Here is a 21,032-nt window from a genome sequence, read left to right on the forward strand (position 1 = left end):
GGTTTGAAAGAAACACAGGAATATGAACTGAGGAGAAGGGCCTGAATAGAAAGAATAGTTCAGGTATCTGGATCCCTTATCCGGAAACCCGATATACAGAAAGCTCCAAATTATGGAAAGTCTGTCTCCCATAGACCCCATTATAATCAAATAATTCAGACTTTGAAAATTGATTTTCTTTTTCTCTGTAATAGCAAAACTGTACCCTATGTTTTATCCCATCTAAGATATAATGAATCCTTATTGGACAATTCTATTGGGTTTCATTAATGTTTTAAAATAAAACAGTGCTTTGTATTTGATCCCAACTAAGATATTAATCCTTACTGGGTGTAAAATAATCCTATTGGGTTTAATTAATGTTTTATTGATTTCTTAGTAGACTTAAGGTATGGAGATCCAAATTATGGAAAGACCCCTTATCCGGAATACCCTTGGTCCTAAGCATTCTAGATAACAGGTCCTATACCTGTACAGGTATGGAACCTGTTCTCCTAAATGCTCAGGACCTGGGGTTTTCCGGATAAGGGGTCTTTCCATAATTTGGATCTTCATACTAAATACATTCTTGATCCAGATGTCCATAACATTACTCTGCTGATTTATGCTTTAAAGATGGGATCTCTGATGACTTTCTGAACAACATTGGGGTGAAGGGTGGCATTTTACACGGGGAGACTAGATTAGAATTTATAAGACTAGAAATGTTTATGACTTTATCATCAGGCAGCTGGGATTCAATTCTGGCAAGAATGGGAGCGAATGGCAGGTCAGTATGCCTTAGATGACCAATCAGAATTACTTTTACACTAAAAATCACTATAATATACAATGCCCATTTTTTCCCCCAGTAACAGTATATGTGTTGAGACGTTGCCTCTCACTAGTCTGTCCAAGACCACTGACCCCGCTCATTGCAGAGAGTTATGGAAATGTTGAACTTGGCAAACTGTATCATTGTTTCCATCTGACCTGCAACAGTATGTGCAATAATAATGTTCATTTCTATGTTGTAGATGGCCTTCCAACTGTTGGTGTCAACCAAAGTCCACCAGCAACAACCAACCCTGTTCCAACCCACAATCTCACCCCACCAAATCCAAGCCATTCTTCCCCAAACCACAGTTCCAGAATGACACCTCTTCCTGGAGCTCAGAACATGTATGGGACTGCGCCGTGCTCCCAGCAAGCTATGTATAACGCGAGCCCTGGCGCTAGCAAAATGCAGCAACAAACTAGCCCAAATACACTGGGGAGCAATCAAAACAGCCACATATTGCCAAGGCAATCGCCATCTGGACAAGGGAATCCACTGCCTCCTTTCAGTGCCGGTTCTGCGACTAGTCCTCCACAATTCAGACCTTCTCTCAATCATGGAACCAATATGGCAGGGCAAAGACCATCCAATGGTCTGATCAACTCACCCGTACCGCAGATCTGGGCATCACAAGAAGCCAAGAAGCAAAGCGGGCTTTGCTTCTCCAACACCAATCAGTTTTCCAACCAGTCCCTTCAAGGAATGCTGGGAAGCCAGAATTTTGCTCCCAATCAGCCTGAATTGCAGATGAGAGCCCAGATGAGCCAATCCCCTGCTGGACAAACAATGGAGCCACTCAGAGGCTTCAACAGTGGGCAAGCTCAGCTGCGAGCACAGTTGTCCCCTAACCCCAATCAAGGCGGGGCAAGTACAGCCATGGCAGCAAACACATTCACTTCCACCAATCAGGTGCCTCGAGCGTTCCCAGGTTCCGATACAAATAATGATTTGGGATCTTTCGATTTCCTTTCTACTAACAGCGACTTCGATTTTATTGATACGTTGCTTAAAACTGGCCATGCCAACGATGACTGGATAAAGGACATTATTTTAGATGAGATCTTTAAGAACCATGCCTGAAATGGTATTGTCTACTGTGCCAGTCTAGTGCAAAGCCTCCTAAAGGACAACTTAACCATGCCATTACATGTTTATATTAAATGCAGGACAGTGCTTCTTATACATTACTTTAACCTTCCCAACCATCAGGGAGCCATAGTCTAACCCCGAGCATTAGTGGTTTATTTCAGAGGAAGATACCAGCTATGAAGGCATAGGATGTTGGAGTAGAACAACTTACAGGTTCAGACATTGTCTTAAACTCCTTATTCCATAAAACTACAAGTTCTAACTAATGAAAGATATATCCCTTTTTAAAAGGAACCACATTTTGTATTATGTATTATAGCTATAGAAATATCAGTTCATACTTTCCCCCCAGTACTTTCCCTTCAAACCAGGTTTAAAGTTAATGTAAACCATTAAAGCAAATGGTTTATGCTCTTCCATAAAACAGTACCTGTAATTGATCCCAACTAAGATATAATTACCCCTTATTGGGGGCAGAACAGCCCTATTGGGTTTATTTAATGGTTAAATGATTCCCTTTTCTCTGTAATAATAAAACAGTACCTGTACTTGATCCCAACTAAGATATAATTACCCCTTATTGGGGGCAGAACAGCCCTATTGGGTTTATTTAATGGTTAAATGATTCCCTTTTCTCTGTAATAATAAAACAGTACCTGTACTTGATCCCAACTAAGATATAATTACCCCTTATTGGGGCAGAACAGCCCTATTGGGTTTATTTAATGGTTAAATGATTCCCTTTTCTCTGTAATAATAAAACAGTACCTGTACTTGATCCCAACTAAGATATAATTACCCCTTATTGGGGGCAGAACAGCCCTATTGGGTTTATTTAATGGTTAAATGATTCCCTTTTCTCTGTAATAATAAAACAGTACCTGTAATTGATCCCAACTAAGATATAATTACCCCTTATTGGGGGCAGAACAGCCCTATTGGGTTTATTTCATGTTTATTCCAAGCACTTCTGCATAATGTATATGGCATTTTTTTTTTCTAGGCTTCAAGATATTAGCAAATTTTAAACTCCCAATTGAATTCATTTGAGACTGTAGCGCCACCTCCTGTTCATATGTTATTGAGTTAAGTGAGAAAAGTAACATCTTGTGAGTAATGATGGGTGGGTTGGCCCAAAACACAACGGTTGGGCGGCTGCAGGTTGAAATTTGGGCAACCCCGGCGGGTTTGGGTTGGGGGCGGGACTGACTGGGGAAGTACATTCCTCCTCTGATCCCGACGATTCCCTCTCTTGGAGCTGGAGGCGCAGAAGTAGCATATAGAGCAGGAAGACATGGGTTATAGCAACATTTTGTTGGTTATGGTTGGGTGGGGGTTAAACTTTTGGGGGTTAGGGCCTGGGGCAGTTTGAGTTTTTCACTCAATTAATTTTTTAGCCGACTGTAGGCCAAAATGAACAGCAGGTGGCGCTGTGATCCCAAATTCAAAGCATATAAGCAGATTAAAATGGCTAATATCTCGAAAACTATCACTGTAAATTGCAAAAGTGCTCCAAAGAGCACTCTCAGCAGTTTGACATTTACGTCTTCTGAGGGTTTGGACATGTTCTAGCTTGCTGTGACATTCCATATGACTGTTTCTGTTTATTTTTCTTGTAATATATTGTAATATATATATATATATGTCTGTGCTATTTAACCCTTTGTTTTAACTCTTGTACCTTCCAATGCGTCAGTGGTTAATGGGCCGCAGGCTGGAAATCTCTGTTATAAATTCATCTGGAAAAATGTCTCATCGCTAACATTCTTTCTAATATTAAAGTGCTAATACTAACAAATAGCAGCCAATTATAAGGTTGCTATGGGTTACTAGACCTGGGCAAATTCTGTTTTTTCAACCTCCTATGGGGTTACAGCGTCCGTACAAAAAGCCAACGTGTAACTAAGGGAATTATTAGCATTATAACTAAGGCTGCCTTGTACTGTCAGGTCTTTATATTTGTTGTTTATTTTGTTTTATTTGTTTTTTTTCCCCATTAGCTTTATGTGTATTAAACTCATGGCCTTTCTGCTTATGGTGAACTACAATTCCCAGTCGCTGAGAATGCTGGGGGTTTGCAACACCTTGTTAGTCTGTGAGAATTTCATAACTGTATCATGTAAAACCAATGTTTTGTATGGCAGGGGGTTATATTGTATAACTAATACAGTTATTATGGCTGTATATATGTAAGGAAAGTGTTATTTAGTCTGAAAGTAAGAGTCGGGCAGTTGCTTTGGCCGCTGTATCGCCTCCTTTTTCAGACACCAAGGTCACTGCTTATTTTTTACACTTTGTTTTGTAAAAGCTCTAGACCTTGGCTCTCTAACGCCTATTATTAGCCTGCCTGGCCAGCGGTTGGCTTTAATCCCATGTAGCCTTTCTACAGCGCCGTATTCTTATTATGCAGGTATGTTATTATATTTGTACTGTAAATATTGTTTTCACAACAAGATAACAAATATACGCCCCCTTTTATATTAGCACAAATTATCGAAATCAGCATTCAATAAATCGTTTTGTTGTTATTCGTTGGAATTGGGCTGTTTATTCATTCGGCGAATAGAGCCACGTCGTTCAGAATGAATTCATCTGGCCGATACCGAGTTTGAATTGGGGATGAAACTGTAAATAATGAAAAAAATGGCGATACAGGTATGGGACCCCTTATCCGGAAACCCGTTATCCAGAAAGCTCCGAATTACAGAAAGCCTGTCTCCCATAGACCCCATTTTAATCAAATAATTCACATTTTTAAAAATGGTCTTGGTCTTCATAGCTTCCTGCTGCAGTTATAGCCGTTATAGCTCAGATTACACATTCCTAATGCGGGGGGAGTGAGTTTTATGAATTCTTATGGGCGGGAGAGCAAGAGAGGAGAGAACTGCGCAGACTCTGGCCCTGGGAATGAAGGATGTTTCTGAGAGAGGAAGTCAGATACCCAAGAACATGTTTACAAAAAAGGAGACAAGAAATCCTGTTTCTTTTGAAAGAGCGTTTCTGTCAGTGCTTATGGCTCTATATACAAAGACCTTTCTGATAAAGCTATCAAGAGATTTGTTGTGTCTGTTTTGCCAGAGACACACAGCTCTCTCCCCTCTCCTGGTTTTTTGCCAGTACCTGATTTTTCTGATATTGTTTCTCGAAAAATTAAGAGTTTTGGGGAGTTTTTCTAAAATAACTTAACATAATTTGTGATTTATTCATTATTTTTCATAAAAAAATTATCAGGTTTGATCTGTCGAGCACCATGGAGTCCTATGGAGGCTTAGAATAGTAGGGGAATAGAATAATCAGTGACAGCTTGTCCTTGACAGGAGAAGTTATTCCCCATCATTGTTTCTGTTTTGCCCAATTTCAAGGGAAAGTTAATCCCTTTATTGTTTTCTATTTCACACATTTTCAAGGGGAAATTAATCCCTTCATTGTTTTCTATTTCACACATTTTCAAGGGGAAATTAATCCCATCATTGTTTTCTATTTCACACATTTTCAAGGGGAAATTAATCCCATCATTGTTTTCTATTTCACACATTTTCAAGGGGAAATTAATCCCTTTATTGTTTTCTATTTCACACATTTTCAAGGGGAAATTAATCCCTTTATTGTTTTCTATTTCACACGTTATCAAGGGGAAATTAATCCCTTTATTGTTTTCTATTTCACACATTTTCAAGGGGAAATTAATCCCTTCATTGTTTTCTATTTCACATGTTTTCAAGGAGAAGTTATTCCCTCATTGTTTTTTGTTTCACCCAGTTTCAAGTGAAACTGAAACACATTATTGTTTTCCAAGAGTGCCGATGCTCCTAAAATGGCTGCTGGAGCAATTCCTGTTTGGGAAAAATAAGGAGGATTCATGGAAACGAACGTCCGTTTAAACTCAAATTTTTGAACTCAAGTTTTAACAATACTTTCATCTCAAAAAAGTCAGGATTTTGGAATATAAACTTGAACTTTCCGTACAAATGATTCAAGCATGATCCTGACATTTTATAAATACAGCAATGATCGATTTTAATTCGAATTTATACCATGTCACGTTTATATGACTTTTAATGCCATAAAAAATTTTTTTAGTAAATCAGCCCCTGAATGCAGGGTCGGAACTAGGGGTAGGCAGAAGGGGCAGCTGCCTAGGGCGCAACGATTGGGGGGCCTCTCCTGCCTGCCCCTAGTGCTACTTTGTCATTGCCTCCGCCGCTTGTAATTAGCGGCGGAGGCAATGACCGATCTAATCGCCCCTCCCCACCCTGCACCGCCTCCTGTGCTTTGGCGCGCATGTGCCATTCGGGGGTGGGCGGAGTTGGCCGACCGGGTTGCCTAGGGCGTCCGGTCGGCTTGGCCCGCCCCTGCCTGAATGTCTCCCTTTCCTCCTTGGCCAAATGATTACTGGCTGGATGTGGTTGCTTTTTCCGTTGAGTTTACTAGAAATGATTTCTATTATCTGTTCTAGGGCCCTTTTGTACATTGGCACAATGCATTTTTAATTTAAAGGAGAAGGAAAGGCTAATAAAGAGTTAATCTCAAGCTGCAGGCATACCTTCAGTTCTCTCAATAGTGCCCTTAAGTCTCCCCATATTTCTCCCGTTCAGATGATCAGAAGCCAAACAAGAAAAAATGCTGAGCTGTGTAAAGAAAGTTCCCATAATGCCTCCCTCCTGCACCCAGACCCAGACCAGTGTACATGCTCAGTGTGTAAGACTATGGGGGAGATTTATTAAAACACGAACGCTCGGAGCGTATTTTCGCCGTTTTTTTCATGTTTGTGACTTTCGGATCGCCAATACGATATTATCGTGACTAATACGATTTTATTGTAAGCATTTTCGTGATATTTGCGATCTTCAGAAATCATTGTATCCAATCCGAATTTTTCCCATTCGGGATTCGAATTTGTTTTAATGAATCGGCCCCTACGAGTCAGCTTCCTGCTGATCCACATTCCTAAGTGGGGGGGAATTCTTAGCATTCTTGAGGGAGGGGGGAGCAGGAGAGGGGAGAGCAGAGAGCTGCGTGTCTCAGGAAACAACACATCTTTTGATAGAGGACTCTCAGCGTTTCTGTGAGTGCTTATGGCTGTATTGACACAATAATAGTTGCAGATGATAACATTGTCTAACTTGTCCTTAGAAGCTAATTGCTGCCTCTGTATACTGGGGAGCAGCGTCTCCATCTTCTCTGAACACTTGGATCCTCACCAGATGCATTTTTCTCCTCAATAAACTTTTGGTTGTGTGGGCGCTGAACGTAATGATTCTCCGCTATTCCTGCCACATTTCCCGCCACGTGAGCTTGATCTCGGTCATGAATCCATGTAGCTGCTGAAGAATACGACTTAACTCGGGTATGGAGGGGTTCCGCATAGGACTCTAACCGAAACCTCTCACCTCAGTTGATGTCACCAAGCCTTTCCCAGCCCTTTGTGACATCCTTGGAAGGGGTTGAACCACACCCAGGTTATAAAGTGGGCAATGTTCACCTTTAAAGGAGAAGGAAAGGTAAAAACTAAGTAAGCTTTATCAGAAAGGTCTATGTAAACACAGCCATAAGCACTCACAGAAACGCTGCACTGAGTCCTCTGTCTCAGGATTTATTGTCTCTGTTTTCCTGTGCCAGAGACACGCAGCTTTCTGCTCTCTCCTGCTCCCTCCCCCCCCTTAGGAATGTGGATCTGAGCCAATCAGCAGGAAGCTGACTCATAGTCTAACTAACTGAGCATATACAGTGGTCTTGCTTTTCGTGCAGAAGCGAGGCATTATGGGAACTTTCTTTACAGAGCTCAACGTTTTTTCTTCCTTTTTGGCTTCTGACCATCTGAACGAGAGAAATATGGGGAGACTTAAGGGCACTATTGAGAGAACTGAAGGTATGCCTGCAGCTTGAGATTAACTCTTTATTAGCCTTTCCTTCTTCAACTTTTAGTATGTTTTAGAATGAACCATTCCAAGCAACTTTTCAGTTGGTCTTCATGATTTATTTCTTACAGTTTTTTAATGATTTGCCTTCTTCTTCGGACTCTTTCCAACTTTCAAATGGGGGTCACTGACCCTACAGCCAATAACTATTGCTCTGTGAGGCTACAGTTTTATTGTTATTGTTCCTTTATATAGCTTTTATTTCTATTCAGTCCCTCTCCTAGTCATATAGCAGTCTCTCATTCGAGCCACTCCCTGGTTGCTAAGCTAATTTGGACCCTAGCAACCAGGTAGCTGTTACAACTCCAAACTGGAGCGCGTTCCTGAACAATGATTGAAATAATGAAAAAACTACAAATAATAAAATATGAAGACCAATTGTAAATTGTCAAAGAATATTACTCTCTACATCATACTAAAAGTTAACTCAAAGGTGAACAACCCCTTTATAGCACAGTGCATGCAAACCAACTAACCTGCTCCGTGGGGTGCTACCCTGCTAACATGCAAGACTAGTGGCGTATACAACAATCTTCAGCACGTGAGTGGGCAATTGCATGGGATGCTCTAATATAAGTGGGATTAGGGTGCTGGGAATGCAAAGGGGCCACAGCAGAATACATAATCACTGAAACCCACTGTAACTAATGCCAACCTGTTCCTGGCAGAGCGGTGCTTTTATCCAACATTCAGAACCAAAACAGAAGAAACAGAACTACGGAAACATAGAAGTAGAAAACAAATGGAATTTATTTATTGATGAGCACACAAAGACAAGCAATTAAGAAGCGTGATGTCGCTGAGCACGATGAGGCGGGTGCTGCGCAACTCAGCGCAAAGACATGGCCTTCTAAAGTCCGACAGCCATTAAAGGAACCACCTCCAGAATGGAGCACATAAAACTGTACTACTTGATGTATTTTTCCATAAACTTTTTGTGGAATTCAGAACGTAAAGTGTCATTCACAAATCTCTTGTCCTTTTTCATTTCATCGACTCCCTTGGCGCAGTTCTTAAATACAACGTCGTCGTCCCACCTGAGACAGAAGGGAGACCCATGTTAGTGCCGTTTGTAAGCAGGAATATTTAAGGAGAACTGACACTCAACTAATGAGGCTCAATATGCTTGGCTTGTGTTGCACTCAAAGCACCCACAGCCCTTTAGCAGGGAAGGTCTGTGCCCCCAAAGATGCCCCATTACCCCCCCATCTCCTTTTCTGCTGATTCCCTCCCCACACTCTGTGCTGCTGTCACTTACCTGAGCTTAGGGGCCCACTCGCACTATATACTGTATATATAGAGTATAAATGTCACACTACACTGTATATATAGAATATAAATGTCACGCTACACGGTATATATGGAATATAAATGTCACGCTATCCTGTATATATAGACTATAAATGTCACACTATACTGTATATATAGACTATAAATGTCACGCTATACTGTATATATAGACTATAAATGGCACGCTATACTGTATATATAGACTATAAATGTCACGCTATACTGTATATATAGACTATAAATGGCACGCTACACTGTATATATAGACTATAAATGTCACGCTATACTGTATATATAGACTATAAATGTCACACTATACTGTATATATAGACTATAAATGTCACGCTATACTGTATATATAGACTATAAATGGCACGCTATACTGTATATATAGACTATAAATGGCACGCTACACTGTATATATAGACTATAAATGTCACGCTATACTGTATATATAGACTATAAATGTCACACTATACTGTATATATAGACTATAAATGTCACGCTATACTGTATATATAGACTATAAATGGCACGCTATACTGTATATATAGACTATAAATGGCACGCTATACTGTATATATAGACTATAAATGGCACGCTATACTGTATATATAGACTATAAATGGCACGCTATACTGTATATATAGAGTATAAATGGCACACTATACTGTATATATAGAGTATAAATGGCACACTATACTGTATATATAGAGTATAAATGGCACACTATACTGTATATATAGAGTATAAATGGCACACTATACTGTATATATAGAATATAAATGTCACACTATACTGTATATATAGAATATAAATGGCACACTATACTGTATATATAGAATATAAATGGCACGCTACACTGTATATATAGAATATAAATGTCACACTATACTGTATATATAGAATATAAATGTCACACTATACTGTATATATAGAGTATAACGGTCACACTATACTGTATATATATATATATATATATATATATATATAGAATATAAATGTCACACTATACTGTATATACAGAGTATAAATGTCACACTATACTGTATATACAGAGTATAAATGTCACACTATACTGTATATATAGAATATAAATGTCACACTATACTGTATATATAGAATATAAATGTCACACTATACTGTATATATAGAATATAAATGTCACACTATACTGTATATATAGAATATAAATGTCACACTATACTGTATATATAGAATATAAATGTCACACTATACTGTATATATAGAATATAAATGTCACACTATACTGTATATATATATATATATATATATATATATATATACAGAATATAAATGTCACACTATACTGTATATACAGAGTATAAATGTCACACTATACTGTATATATAGAATATAAATGTCACACTATACTGTATATATAGAATAAAAATGTCACACTATACTGTATATATAGACTATAAATGGCACACTATACTGTATATATAGACTATAAATGGCACGCTATACTGTATATATAGACTATAAATGGCACGCTATACTGTATATATAGACTATAAATGTCACGCTATACTGTATATATAGACTATAAATGGCACGCTACACTGTATATATAGACTATAAATGTCACGCTATACTGTATATATAGAATATAAATGTCACACTATACTGTATATATAGACTATAAATGTCACGCTATACTGTATATATAGAATATAAATGGCACGCTATACTGTATATATAGACTATAAATGTCACGCTATACTGTATATATAGACTATAAATGGCACACTATACTGTATATATAGACTATAAATGGCACACTATACTGTATATATAGAATATAAATGTCACACTATACTGTATATATAGAATATAAATGTCACACTATACTGTATGTATAGAATAGAAATGGAAAAGAAAGCAAACACTGGGCAACTTAACCCGTGCAAACATTGGGCAGTTACTACATAATCCAGTGCTGCATGTGTTACCTTCGTTTAACTTTAAACGCGGCTACTGATTGGGCTGGGCCTGTGAGATTTAGCAGTGGGTTCCCGCTCAAGATGTTCTCCATGCGGATCCGCTCCTCTTCAGCTTTCTGTTCCAGTTCCTGTACGTAGAAGAGAAATACTTAGCACATGCAAGAGCAAGTCTTAACCTGGTAGGTTTAGCAACAGGGGCAAGGAGGGCATTGTGGGCATTCTTGGGAATGGGCATTGGCTGTGAATCCCCAGCACTGCCTTCTCTCCTAAGACAACAATAGCTTTTCTATGTACACTGTAAAATATTTTGTGTTCCATGAGGGTCTAACTTCCCCTTTAGATTTTGCCCTTTCAGTCTGCCAGTACCCTTGACAAGTGAGTTACATGCACAAGTATATGTTCCTAGGCAGTATTTGGGTCAGGCTGAGTGACACACACCCCCCTTGCCATGACAGAATATTGCTATTAGGAATTACAGCCCGAGGCACATGTTTAATTATACATTTGGCCACTGCAAAGCGAATCTGCAATCAAAGAGCCCAAATGACTTCCTCCTGACAAATCTGCATGTTGATTCAGCGCGGCGCTTTCCTATTCCCTCAGCAATTTGCTCTGACCACAAGCGGCAAGGAGAATATAATATGGGACAATTTCTAGACCACCCTTAGTCTGCAACTGCATCGCTTCTGACTCTAATGCGGTTTGAGGAATTGAAGAGAATTTTCCAACTCAATTCCATGGGCAAGTTTCTAGCTCCTTTTCCATTTGGCGGCAGGATCCTCTTTCCTATTGTGTTTTCAAACTGTCAGGTTGTCCAACTTGTGCTGTAATTATGTCTCCAGAAGGGTTCTCAATTGCCACAAAGAACCAGTAAACACCAAAAAATGAAAGGGTTTTATTATGCACGGTTACTGTGCTTTGGTAAGAACTAAGTACCTGTATTAAAAACCGAACAGGTACGGGACCCATTATCCAGAATGCTCGGGACCTGGGGTTTTCTGGATAAGGGATCTTTACATAATTTGGATCCCCATACCTTAAGTCTGCTAATAAAATTATTTAAACAGTAATTAAGCCCAATAGGGTTGTTTTGGCTCCAATAAGGGGTAATTATATCTTAGTTGGGATCAAGTACAGGTACTGTTTTATTATTACAGAGAAAAGGGAATCATTTAACCATTAAATAAACCCAATAGGACTGTTCTGCCCCAATAAGGGGTAATTATATCTTAGTTGGGATCAAGTACAGGTACTGTTTTATTATTACAGAGAAAAGGGAATCATTTAACCATGAAATAAACCCAATAGGGCTGTTCTGCCCCCAATAAGGGGTAATTATATCTTAGTTGGGATCAAGTACAGGTACTGTTTTATTATTACAGAGAAAAGGGAATCATTTAACCATTAAATAAACCCAATAGGGCTGTTCTGCCCCCAATAAGGGGTAATTATATCTTAGTTGGGATCAAGTACAGGTACTGTTTTATTATTACAGAGTAAAGGGAATCATTTTTAAAATGTGAACTATTTGATTAAAATGGAGTCTATGGGAGATGGCCTTTCTGTAATTCGGGAATTTCCGGATAATGGGTTTCCGGATCAGGGGTCCAATACCTGTACTACAGTTTATATAAATAAGTCGACGTGTCACCATGGGGCAGCCATTCGAGTTGTTATTGGGCAATAGGGCACACATAGCAGATAATAGATAACTGTGTAGAACACAATATATTTAGGCTGATGCCACATGGGGGCTGAGTGCAGACACACACGCCTGGTATCAGTGCTCAATTGCGTGCATTTGCATTGCGGAGTGGATATCCACTGTGTGTGCCTGCACCCAGGACGGCACAATGGTTCCAGGTGCAGACAAAAGTGGCGGCTGATGCCAGCAGAGGGGCTGCGGGTTTCTCTCTATAGAATAAAGGACTCTTAGAGGATATCTGCTACGGAGAAATCAATTAGTTGTAGGAGCTGCTTGAACTAACTGTATGGTATTACTGGCTTTTTAGAAATGCCGATATTAAGCAAAACCACTGCAGAAAAGAAAAATCAGCCGGATCTCAATTCGGCAGGATTGATTTTTCCTTCGGATCAGGGACCGCACCGGCTCGTTGTTGTTAGGTACCCCCACTTTAATTTAAGTCATCCATAAAGCATAGGGCTGCTGCTCCTCTTCTTCAAAGAATGCAACAGTCTGAGGTACTGTTTGCTGAGCGTAGCCATCTTCCAGCTGTCCCCAGGGCCAAATTTATGAAGTCAAACGCACAGTAAAGGAATCTCAAAAAAAGTTCTGTACTGCAAATTCACTTGCCCATGGCCGACAAAGATTGGCTGGAGGTGTGACATACAGCAAACTGTACCAGGCTGGTGTATTTTTTGAAGGGGAGGACAACCAGCCCTGGGGTAGCAGGTAAGCACCTAGAATCACTGGGATGCCTAGCAACTTGGCCCCCAGTAATTTTACTTTTCTTTTACAAAGACTGAATGTGCCCTTGTGTTTTATAATATTATTCTGAGAGTTTTTAGTTGGTGTCTATGCCTGTACTAGGCACCCTACAGAAGAGGGCACACAGCCAAGAGCCTATAGGGTACATGGGGAAAAAATGTGTCTATTAACAAGAGAAGAGTAAAGATATAATAAAGAGGGTCTGTATCTCTTACAGGCTGGAGAAATATGTTGTTGTTGGATAGTTACATCGGCAGCTATTACACAGGGCACAGGTGTCCTTACCTTCCGGGCTTGCTCCTCTGCCCGCTCCTTCTTAATTTTCTCTAGCTCAGCAAGTAGTGCGGCTGTGTCATCATCACTGTCTTCATCAGAGTCATCATCAGCATCTTCCTACAGTCCAGACAAACACAATTTATTTGCCACACTATCAACTGAGTATTCAGCCACCATAACCCCCTGAGCAGCCAAAAGAATGTGCCCAATAAGGGCAAAGTACACTCTGCTCTTACATTAGTATTAAAACATTTGAAAAAAGATTAAATATGTGCTTTACATTATGCAAATATTTCACTCTGCCATTTAAAATTTTATTCTTGAACAAATGTATTTGTAGCTGTAATATTGGTGTGTAGGCGCCATCTCAGTGCCTTGTGCCTGAGTCTGAGCTTTCAGCCAGCGCTACACATTAGAACTGCTTTCAGCTAACCTATTGTTTCTCCTACTCCCATGTAACTGGAGGAGTCCCAAGCCGGACTTGGATTTCTTACTATTGAGTGCTATTCTGATACCTACTGGGAGCTGCTATCTTGCTCCCTTCCCATTGTTTTGCTGATCGGCTGCTGGGAGGGGGGAGATATCACTCCAACTTGCAGCGCAGCAGTAAAGTGTGACTGAAGTTTATCAGAGCATAGGTCACATGGCTGTGGAACTCTGGGAAATGAAGAATATGTCTAGGCCCATTTGAAGTTTCAAAATGAAATATTAAAAAAAATCTGTTTGTGTTTTTGAAACCGATTTCAATGCAGGATTCTGCTGGAGAAGCTCTATTAACTGATGGGTTTTTATAATATATATGCATTATAAAATATCCCATAACACAACACAAGATAAAACACAACACAGCCTAGCACATAGCATGGAAGTGTACCAGTATCAGGTATAAGTTGAGGGCTGAGCCAGCAGTGACCCACACATTCTGTCACAGAAGTACTCACCCTACTAGGGACCCATTTTGCTAACCAAGGCATTTTCAGAGAGACTATTACATTTTATTTTAATTGCTGAAACATGTGTTTAGTTTTAATAAGCGCTGTGTACAACATCTGCTTACATCTGTGAGTGGATCATCTGCATCAAGGTTTGCTGCTGGTATCTGGTCCAGACGTGGTTTCTTTGACACAGATGAGGCATGCTCTAAAATAAAATAAAAGAGAAACACACATTAGAACAGCCACTAGAATATTGCGTTTAATATATCTAATATATACTGTATACTTTTCTCTAAGGAAAATCAGTCATCTGTTTAGTATAGGGTTATATAAATTGAACATCAAAGGCCACGTGCTGAAGGACAGCCCTCCCTAATATGAACACCTGAATGGTTCATAAGTTATGGGGAAGGAATTGGGGTAAGATGGGGCACCAGTGCCTACTCCAGCCTGCCCCTCATGTATACACCAATGACAAATGTAGGCCCTTGTACTCCATTTTAGATTGCAAAGACCTGCACCTTTAGGAGCGCCTCCATGGGGCAGGCAAAGCTTTTTACACTTTTTTGTGAACAAAGCTGACTCATAGGCTGAGTTCTTGATAAGTCCTTATAGTAATGGTCCTTATAGGAGACATATCATATAAAAATCAGTAGCTAGGCTGAGCAGATAGGGAACTGAAGCCTGTTTTTGCTTGTGTGAGTGCAGGGCTGTGATTGGCTCTCTCCCTCCTACTGTGCTTCTGGCAGGGACTGTAAGGACACCACCCACCCTTCATTTGAAACACGGACAGAGGACTGAGAGGATCTATTTTTACAGATTCATTTTAAACCCAAAGTGAAACCAGCACCATATATTATTCATAATTGCCTTAATAAAATTAGGGTTTTTTCCATTATCCAATATGTCTTCTAAAGTATAACAGACTCCTACCTCTTGTTGGCCTGTCTCTGTTCTTCTCCCTGACAGCAACACGTTCTCTCTCCTCAAGCTCCCGCCTGAAATCACGGCTTCTCACTTCCTCTGGGGCATCCTGGGTAGCCTGTCTGGAGATACAGTAAGTGTGCATACTCTTGATATATGGACAATATAGTTTTGGACATTGTATTCTAGGTATTTCCACCAGCCCACCATAAAAAAAATCATTATCTATGAGCAAATCAGGTATCTATTAGGGAAGCAGAAAGCAAAACAATAAACAGCACTGTCTGCCAGTGAAACTTCAAAAAGTTATTGGTTGTCATTGTGATGGAGTAACCCTCAGGTGGCCAAATTTGTCTTAAATTCTCAATTATTCCTTTATAACATGGACTCAACATGTAGATTAGGTGTTAATTGGCCACATATGTGGATCTGTATGCTATTTTCATTGAGCAGAATACAGAATGGAGGAGTAGCCTCGGGGTCAGCTGATACCTTTCAATGACCATAACAGGGCCCATGGGAATTCATGATTTGTGTCAAATTCTCTTTTCCAAAAGGCTCACGATTTCTGCTGTTATTGAAAATAAACTAAATTAAGATACCATGGCCCTTGGCTTAAAGCAACCAATCATGCATGCCAAAATGAAAATCAACAAGTCTAAACAATAGGGTTAGTGTTATCAGACATAGGGTATAATATGGGGTGGTCTAGCTCTAAGCGGCTTTTCCTTACTACAAATTATTCACACATAAGCAAATATGTCTCACAGGGTCTGATCATCCCGATCTGCTTACAAGCATTTACCTTGCTTGTTCCATGGTGTCCCGATCACATGTAAATATGTTTAGCCAAAGAACTAATTGCTCTATGGAAGGAGCCATGAAGTTATTATTATGAGATGTGAGCCTGTGAGTATTATTATTACACTTTATTTTGTGCCAGTATATTCCGCAGCACATTAGGCAGATTCCTATCACTCCAATCAGCCCCTGACCCAGTGAAGCTTACACTCGAAGGTCCCTTTCACACTGACTATGGACAGTTTAATTAGAAACCAGTTAACCTGCCAGTATGGTTTTGGAGTTTGGGAGAAAAACTAGAGCAGTGATCCCCAACCAGTGGCTCGGGGGCACCATGTTGCTCCCCAACCCCTTGAATGTTGCTCTCAGTGAGTTATTTTTGAATTCCTGACTTGGGGGCAAGTTTTGGTTGAATAAAAACAAGATTTCCTACCAAATAAAGCCCCCTGTAAGCTGATAGGGTGCATAGCATAGCATTGGCCCCTAATAGCCAATCTAAGCCCTTATTTGGCTCCTCCATGAACTTTTATGGTGCTTGTGTTGCTCCCCAAGTCTTTTTACATTTGACTGTGGCTCACGAGTAAGAAAAGTTGGGGATCCCTGAACTAGAGTATCCAAAGGAAATCCAAACAGACACGGGAAGAACATACACACTTCTTGCAGACAGTGCCCAGGATGGAATCGAAGACCCAAGTGCTATAAAGCAATATTTGCATTATAAGTAGCACAGAGAAGCTGGTCAGAAATAGAGCAAAAGCAGCACTGCAAATATGGGGGTGGGGTGGCAGGAATGGATTGGAATATGGCAGTAAACTTTGCAGAAATAAACAAGTCAGGGAGGGAATGCTTAAGGCTGCATATAACATAGGGAACAGCTGACATTTATGTGTATGAAAACAGAGCGGTAGTTCTCGCCCTCCCACCATGTGCCTGATAGGATGGCTGCAATGTCAATCTTTGGACCCTGAGCCACCATAACTATAGTTTCAGAAGATGAGCAGGAAAGGAGGTAGTAAGGAGGGAAGAAGCATCAGTCAATTAAGTATGTAAAGTATTAGAGATAAAATGCAAAAATAAGTTGTATTTGTGCTTTATTAAAATGGGTTTATGCCTTTATGCCACCTCTAAATGGCCAGTAAACCCACTGATTAGAAACTCAAAGATTAGAGCTGGATCTGAACATACTTCCTGCCTATTGTTTTAAATCGCTTTGCTATTTGTGCTACTAATAAGGCAAATTCGATAACTGAAAGCAAAGTCACATTTTACTTTTAGTTCATAGGATCTCTATCGATGGCACCCTCTTCAACCCTGTCTATTTGGCGCGTTGTTTGGGGGTGATATTTGACTCCAGTCTCTCCTTCTCTGACCATATTAACAGCCCTGTCAAAACCTGTCACTTTTTCCTGCGCAATATTGTTAAAATTTGTCCCTTTTTTTCTACTGCAACAGCTAGGCTGCTCATGCATGCTCTCATCCTATCCCGACTACTTGACTACTGTAACCTGCTGCTAACTGCCCTCCCTAACTCCCATCTTTCCCCACTACAGTCTATATTAAACACTGCTGCCAAAATTCTCCTCCTCTCATCCAGGAGAGTTCAGGCCCTTCCCCTGCTAAAGTCCTTATCATGGCTTCCTATTAAACAAAGAATATCTTACAAACTCCTTCTCCTAACCTTCAAAGCCCTCCATTCCTCTGCTCCTCACTACATCTCTTCCCTTGTGTCGCCGTACATTTCTGGTCGACTCCTCTGTTCCTCGCAGAGTAACTGCTTGGTTACGCCCCCCCCCCACTACTACTGCAGTTTCCCAACTTGCTGCCCCTTATATTTGGAATGCCCTCCCAGATTTCCTCCGAAGAAAATCCTCCCCAGTGTTCTTAAAACTAAACTTAAAGACTAACTTTTGGAGCACTCACCCAGCACCTGATCTGGGAACTGGCACTTATATTGTAATGTCACCCACTGTGACCTACAGCACTTATATTTGCCTATTTGTGTCTGTAAGTTACCCTCCCATCTAGACTGTATGCTCTACGGGGCAGGGACCTCCATCCTCTTGTGTCTTTGACTCTTAACTTATTGCAACTGTATCTTGTATTTATCTGTATTTATTGTTATACTTTGTATTTATCTATTATTTTAATAACCTCCTGTTTGTATTAATGTATTCTACTGTACAGCGCTGCGTACATAAGTACCGCTTAATAAATATATACATACGAAAAGTCCACTGTATAAACAAACCCCTCCCTTCCCCCAGGGGCAGCCTTTAGTCATTAGGCTCTGTGATAAGGAACAGGTATTAGGATGAAGACACATGGTACTTAGTAGCAGCTATTTGTCACGGCTACTAAACGCCAGAAAATCCCCTGCCACAGACAATACTGAGAATTGCCTCTGCTAAAACACACAATTTAGAGACAATTATCAGTAAATGATCAGCACTGTCTATTTTAGTAGCCGTGACAAGTAGCTGCTACTAGTAGCTCCGTGTGTCTTCACCCATATACAGAGGTGTCTCATAATGGTTTGTAAATAATAACAAAAAGAATGTTCAACACAAGCACAAGTGAAATAATCTTGAAAAGGGGGATATACTTCCCCTTTAATGACCAACATAATTCACTGTGCCATGTTAAGGACTACAGAACAAATATCTTACATGCCTTAGCCACTCACATACCTGTATTTGATCTTAGTGTGAGAGGGGAGGTCTCTGCTGGAATACTGCTTTGAGAGCTGACTGAGATCGGCTTCCCCTTTACCTCTGCCGCCTCTTGCTGGTTCAAACGTTGGCCTGGCCGCGGTTGTCATCTTTTACACAACTGTTTCACACACAAATACAAGAACTGTTTTAAAATTCCTACTTTCATAAGCTGACTTTTTCTACACAGCTTCAGGAGTCAGAAGCAGCAGCGCAGAGCACAGGAAAGGCAGAATGATACTACAGGTATGGGACCTGTTATCCAGAATGCTCGTGACCAGATAAGGGATCTCCTACCTTATGTCTGGTAAAAATCATTCAAATATTGAATAAACCCAATAGGCTTATTCTGCCCCAGTAAGGGGTAATTATATCTTAGTTGGGATCAAGTACAGGTACTGTTTTATTATTACAGAGAAAAGGGAATCATTTAACCATGAAATAAACCCAACAGGACTGTTCTGCCCCCAATAAGGGGTAATTATATCTTAGTTGGGATCAAGTACAGGTACTGTTTTATTATTACAGAGAAAAGGGAATCATTTAACCATTAAATAAACCCAATAGGGCTGTTCTGCCCCCAATAAGGGGTAATTATATCTTAGTTGGGATCAAGTACAGGTACTGTTTTATTATTACAGAGAAAAGGGAACCATTTAACCATTAAATAAACCCAATAGGGCTGTTCTGCCCCCAATAAGGGGTAATTATATCTTAGTTGGGATCAAGTACAGGTACTGTTTTATTATTACATAGAAAAGGGAATCATTTAACCATTAAATAAACCCAATAGGGCTGTTCTGCCCCCAATAAGGGGTAATTATATCTTAGTTGGGATCAAGTACAGGTACTGTTTTATTATTACAGAGAAAAGGGAATCATTTAACCATTAAATAAACCCAATAGGGCTGTTCTGCCCCCAATAAGGGGTAATTATATCTTAGTTGGGATCAAGTACAGGTACTGTTTTATTATTACAGAGAAAAGGGAATCATTTAACCATTAAATAAACCCAATAGGGCTGTTCTGCCCCAATAAGGGGTAATTATATCTTAGTTGGGATCAAGTACAGGTACTGTTTTATTATTACAGAGAAAAGGGAATCATTTAACCATTAAATAAACCCAATAGGGCTGTTCTGCTCCAATAAGGGGTAATTATATCTTAGTTGGGATCAAGTACAGGTACTGTTTTATTATTACAGAGAAAAGGGAATCATTTTTAAAAATTTGAATTATTTGATTAAAATGGAGTCTATGGGAGATGGCCTTTCTGTAACTTGGAACGTTCTGGATAACAGGTTTCCAGATAAGGGATCCCATGCCTGTACTTTCAATTGTCCCTCAAGTTGATATTGCTGGCCATAGGCTTAACCAGCCGAGTTCCCTTACATTAGCAGGGGACTCACAGACTGGGCAGGAGGGTACAGTATTGCTAAGTAGATAAAGCCGAGCTGTAAGCTTCCCCAGCCAACAGGGATAGTGGGGGGCGATATATTGCTCCTAGAGGGCCTCAATCCCCTATGACTAAAATAATCGCTGCCGTTCAGCCTGAATTCCCCTCTTCCCAAAGGTGCGATTTCGCTCACCCCGTAACAGCGCCTCAGCCCCAGCACCAAATCCCACGGCGACTGGCGTCACAATTACCCGTCGCGCTAGTTCTTTCCACCGGGAAACTTCCGGCGCTCGGAGTACGCGTCACGTAAGCAAGAGGGCGTTCCAGCTGATTGGAAGCCGTCGGCGGCCATGTTTGTTGTGGCTATGTAATGAATCAGGGGGTGTATGTGCGGTAAAGGGAGAATATTATATAACACTGTGCAGGGCTTCTGACTTCTCTGTGTTGGTTTACATAAGAACAT

The 21,032-nt window shown here is 40.2% G+C and overlaps 2 protein-coding genes across 3 annotated transcripts in view; one reads left to right on the forward strand and one right to left on the reverse strand.

Moving 5' to 3' along the window:
* Nucleotides 1–2,400, forward strand: part of maml2 (mastermind like transcriptional coactivator 2) — a 120,208-nt gene extending 117,808 nt beyond the window's left edge. For both annotated transcript variants that reach the window (XM_031897324.1, XM_031897326.1), the window contains exon 6: nucleotides 1,017–2,400. In XM_031897324.1, coding sequence (XP_031753184.1) covers nucleotides 1,017–1,897 — 881 coding nt within the window. In that variant the 3' untranslated portion in view covers nucleotides 1,898–2,400. The remainder of the gene's footprint in view (nucleotides 1–1,016) is intronic.
* A 6,156-nt stretch (nucleotides 2,401–8,556) lies between these two features.
* On the reverse strand, nucleotides 8,557–20,797 carry cwc15 (CWC15 spliceosome-associated protein). Its single transcript, NM_001078733.1, is given in 7 exon segments — nucleotides 8,557–8,861; nucleotides 11,091–11,209; nucleotides 13,816–13,923; nucleotides 14,864–14,946; nucleotides 15,675–15,787; nucleotides 19,154–19,295; nucleotides 20,763–20,797. Coding segments are annotated over 6 exon segments (684 nt in total). The 5' UTR covers nucleotides 19,285–19,295; nucleotides 20,763–20,797; the 3' UTR covers nucleotides 8,557–8,731.
* Nucleotides 20,798–21,032: the final 235 nt, after the last annotated feature.

The sequence above is a fragment of the Xenopus tropicalis genome, chromosome 2 (genome assembly GCF_000004195.4).
Source record: "Xenopus tropicalis strain Nigerian chromosome 2, UCB_Xtro_10.0, whole genome shotgun sequence".
Classification (NCBI taxonomy): Eukaryota; Metazoa; Chordata; class Amphibia; order Anura; family Pipidae; genus Xenopus; species Xenopus tropicalis.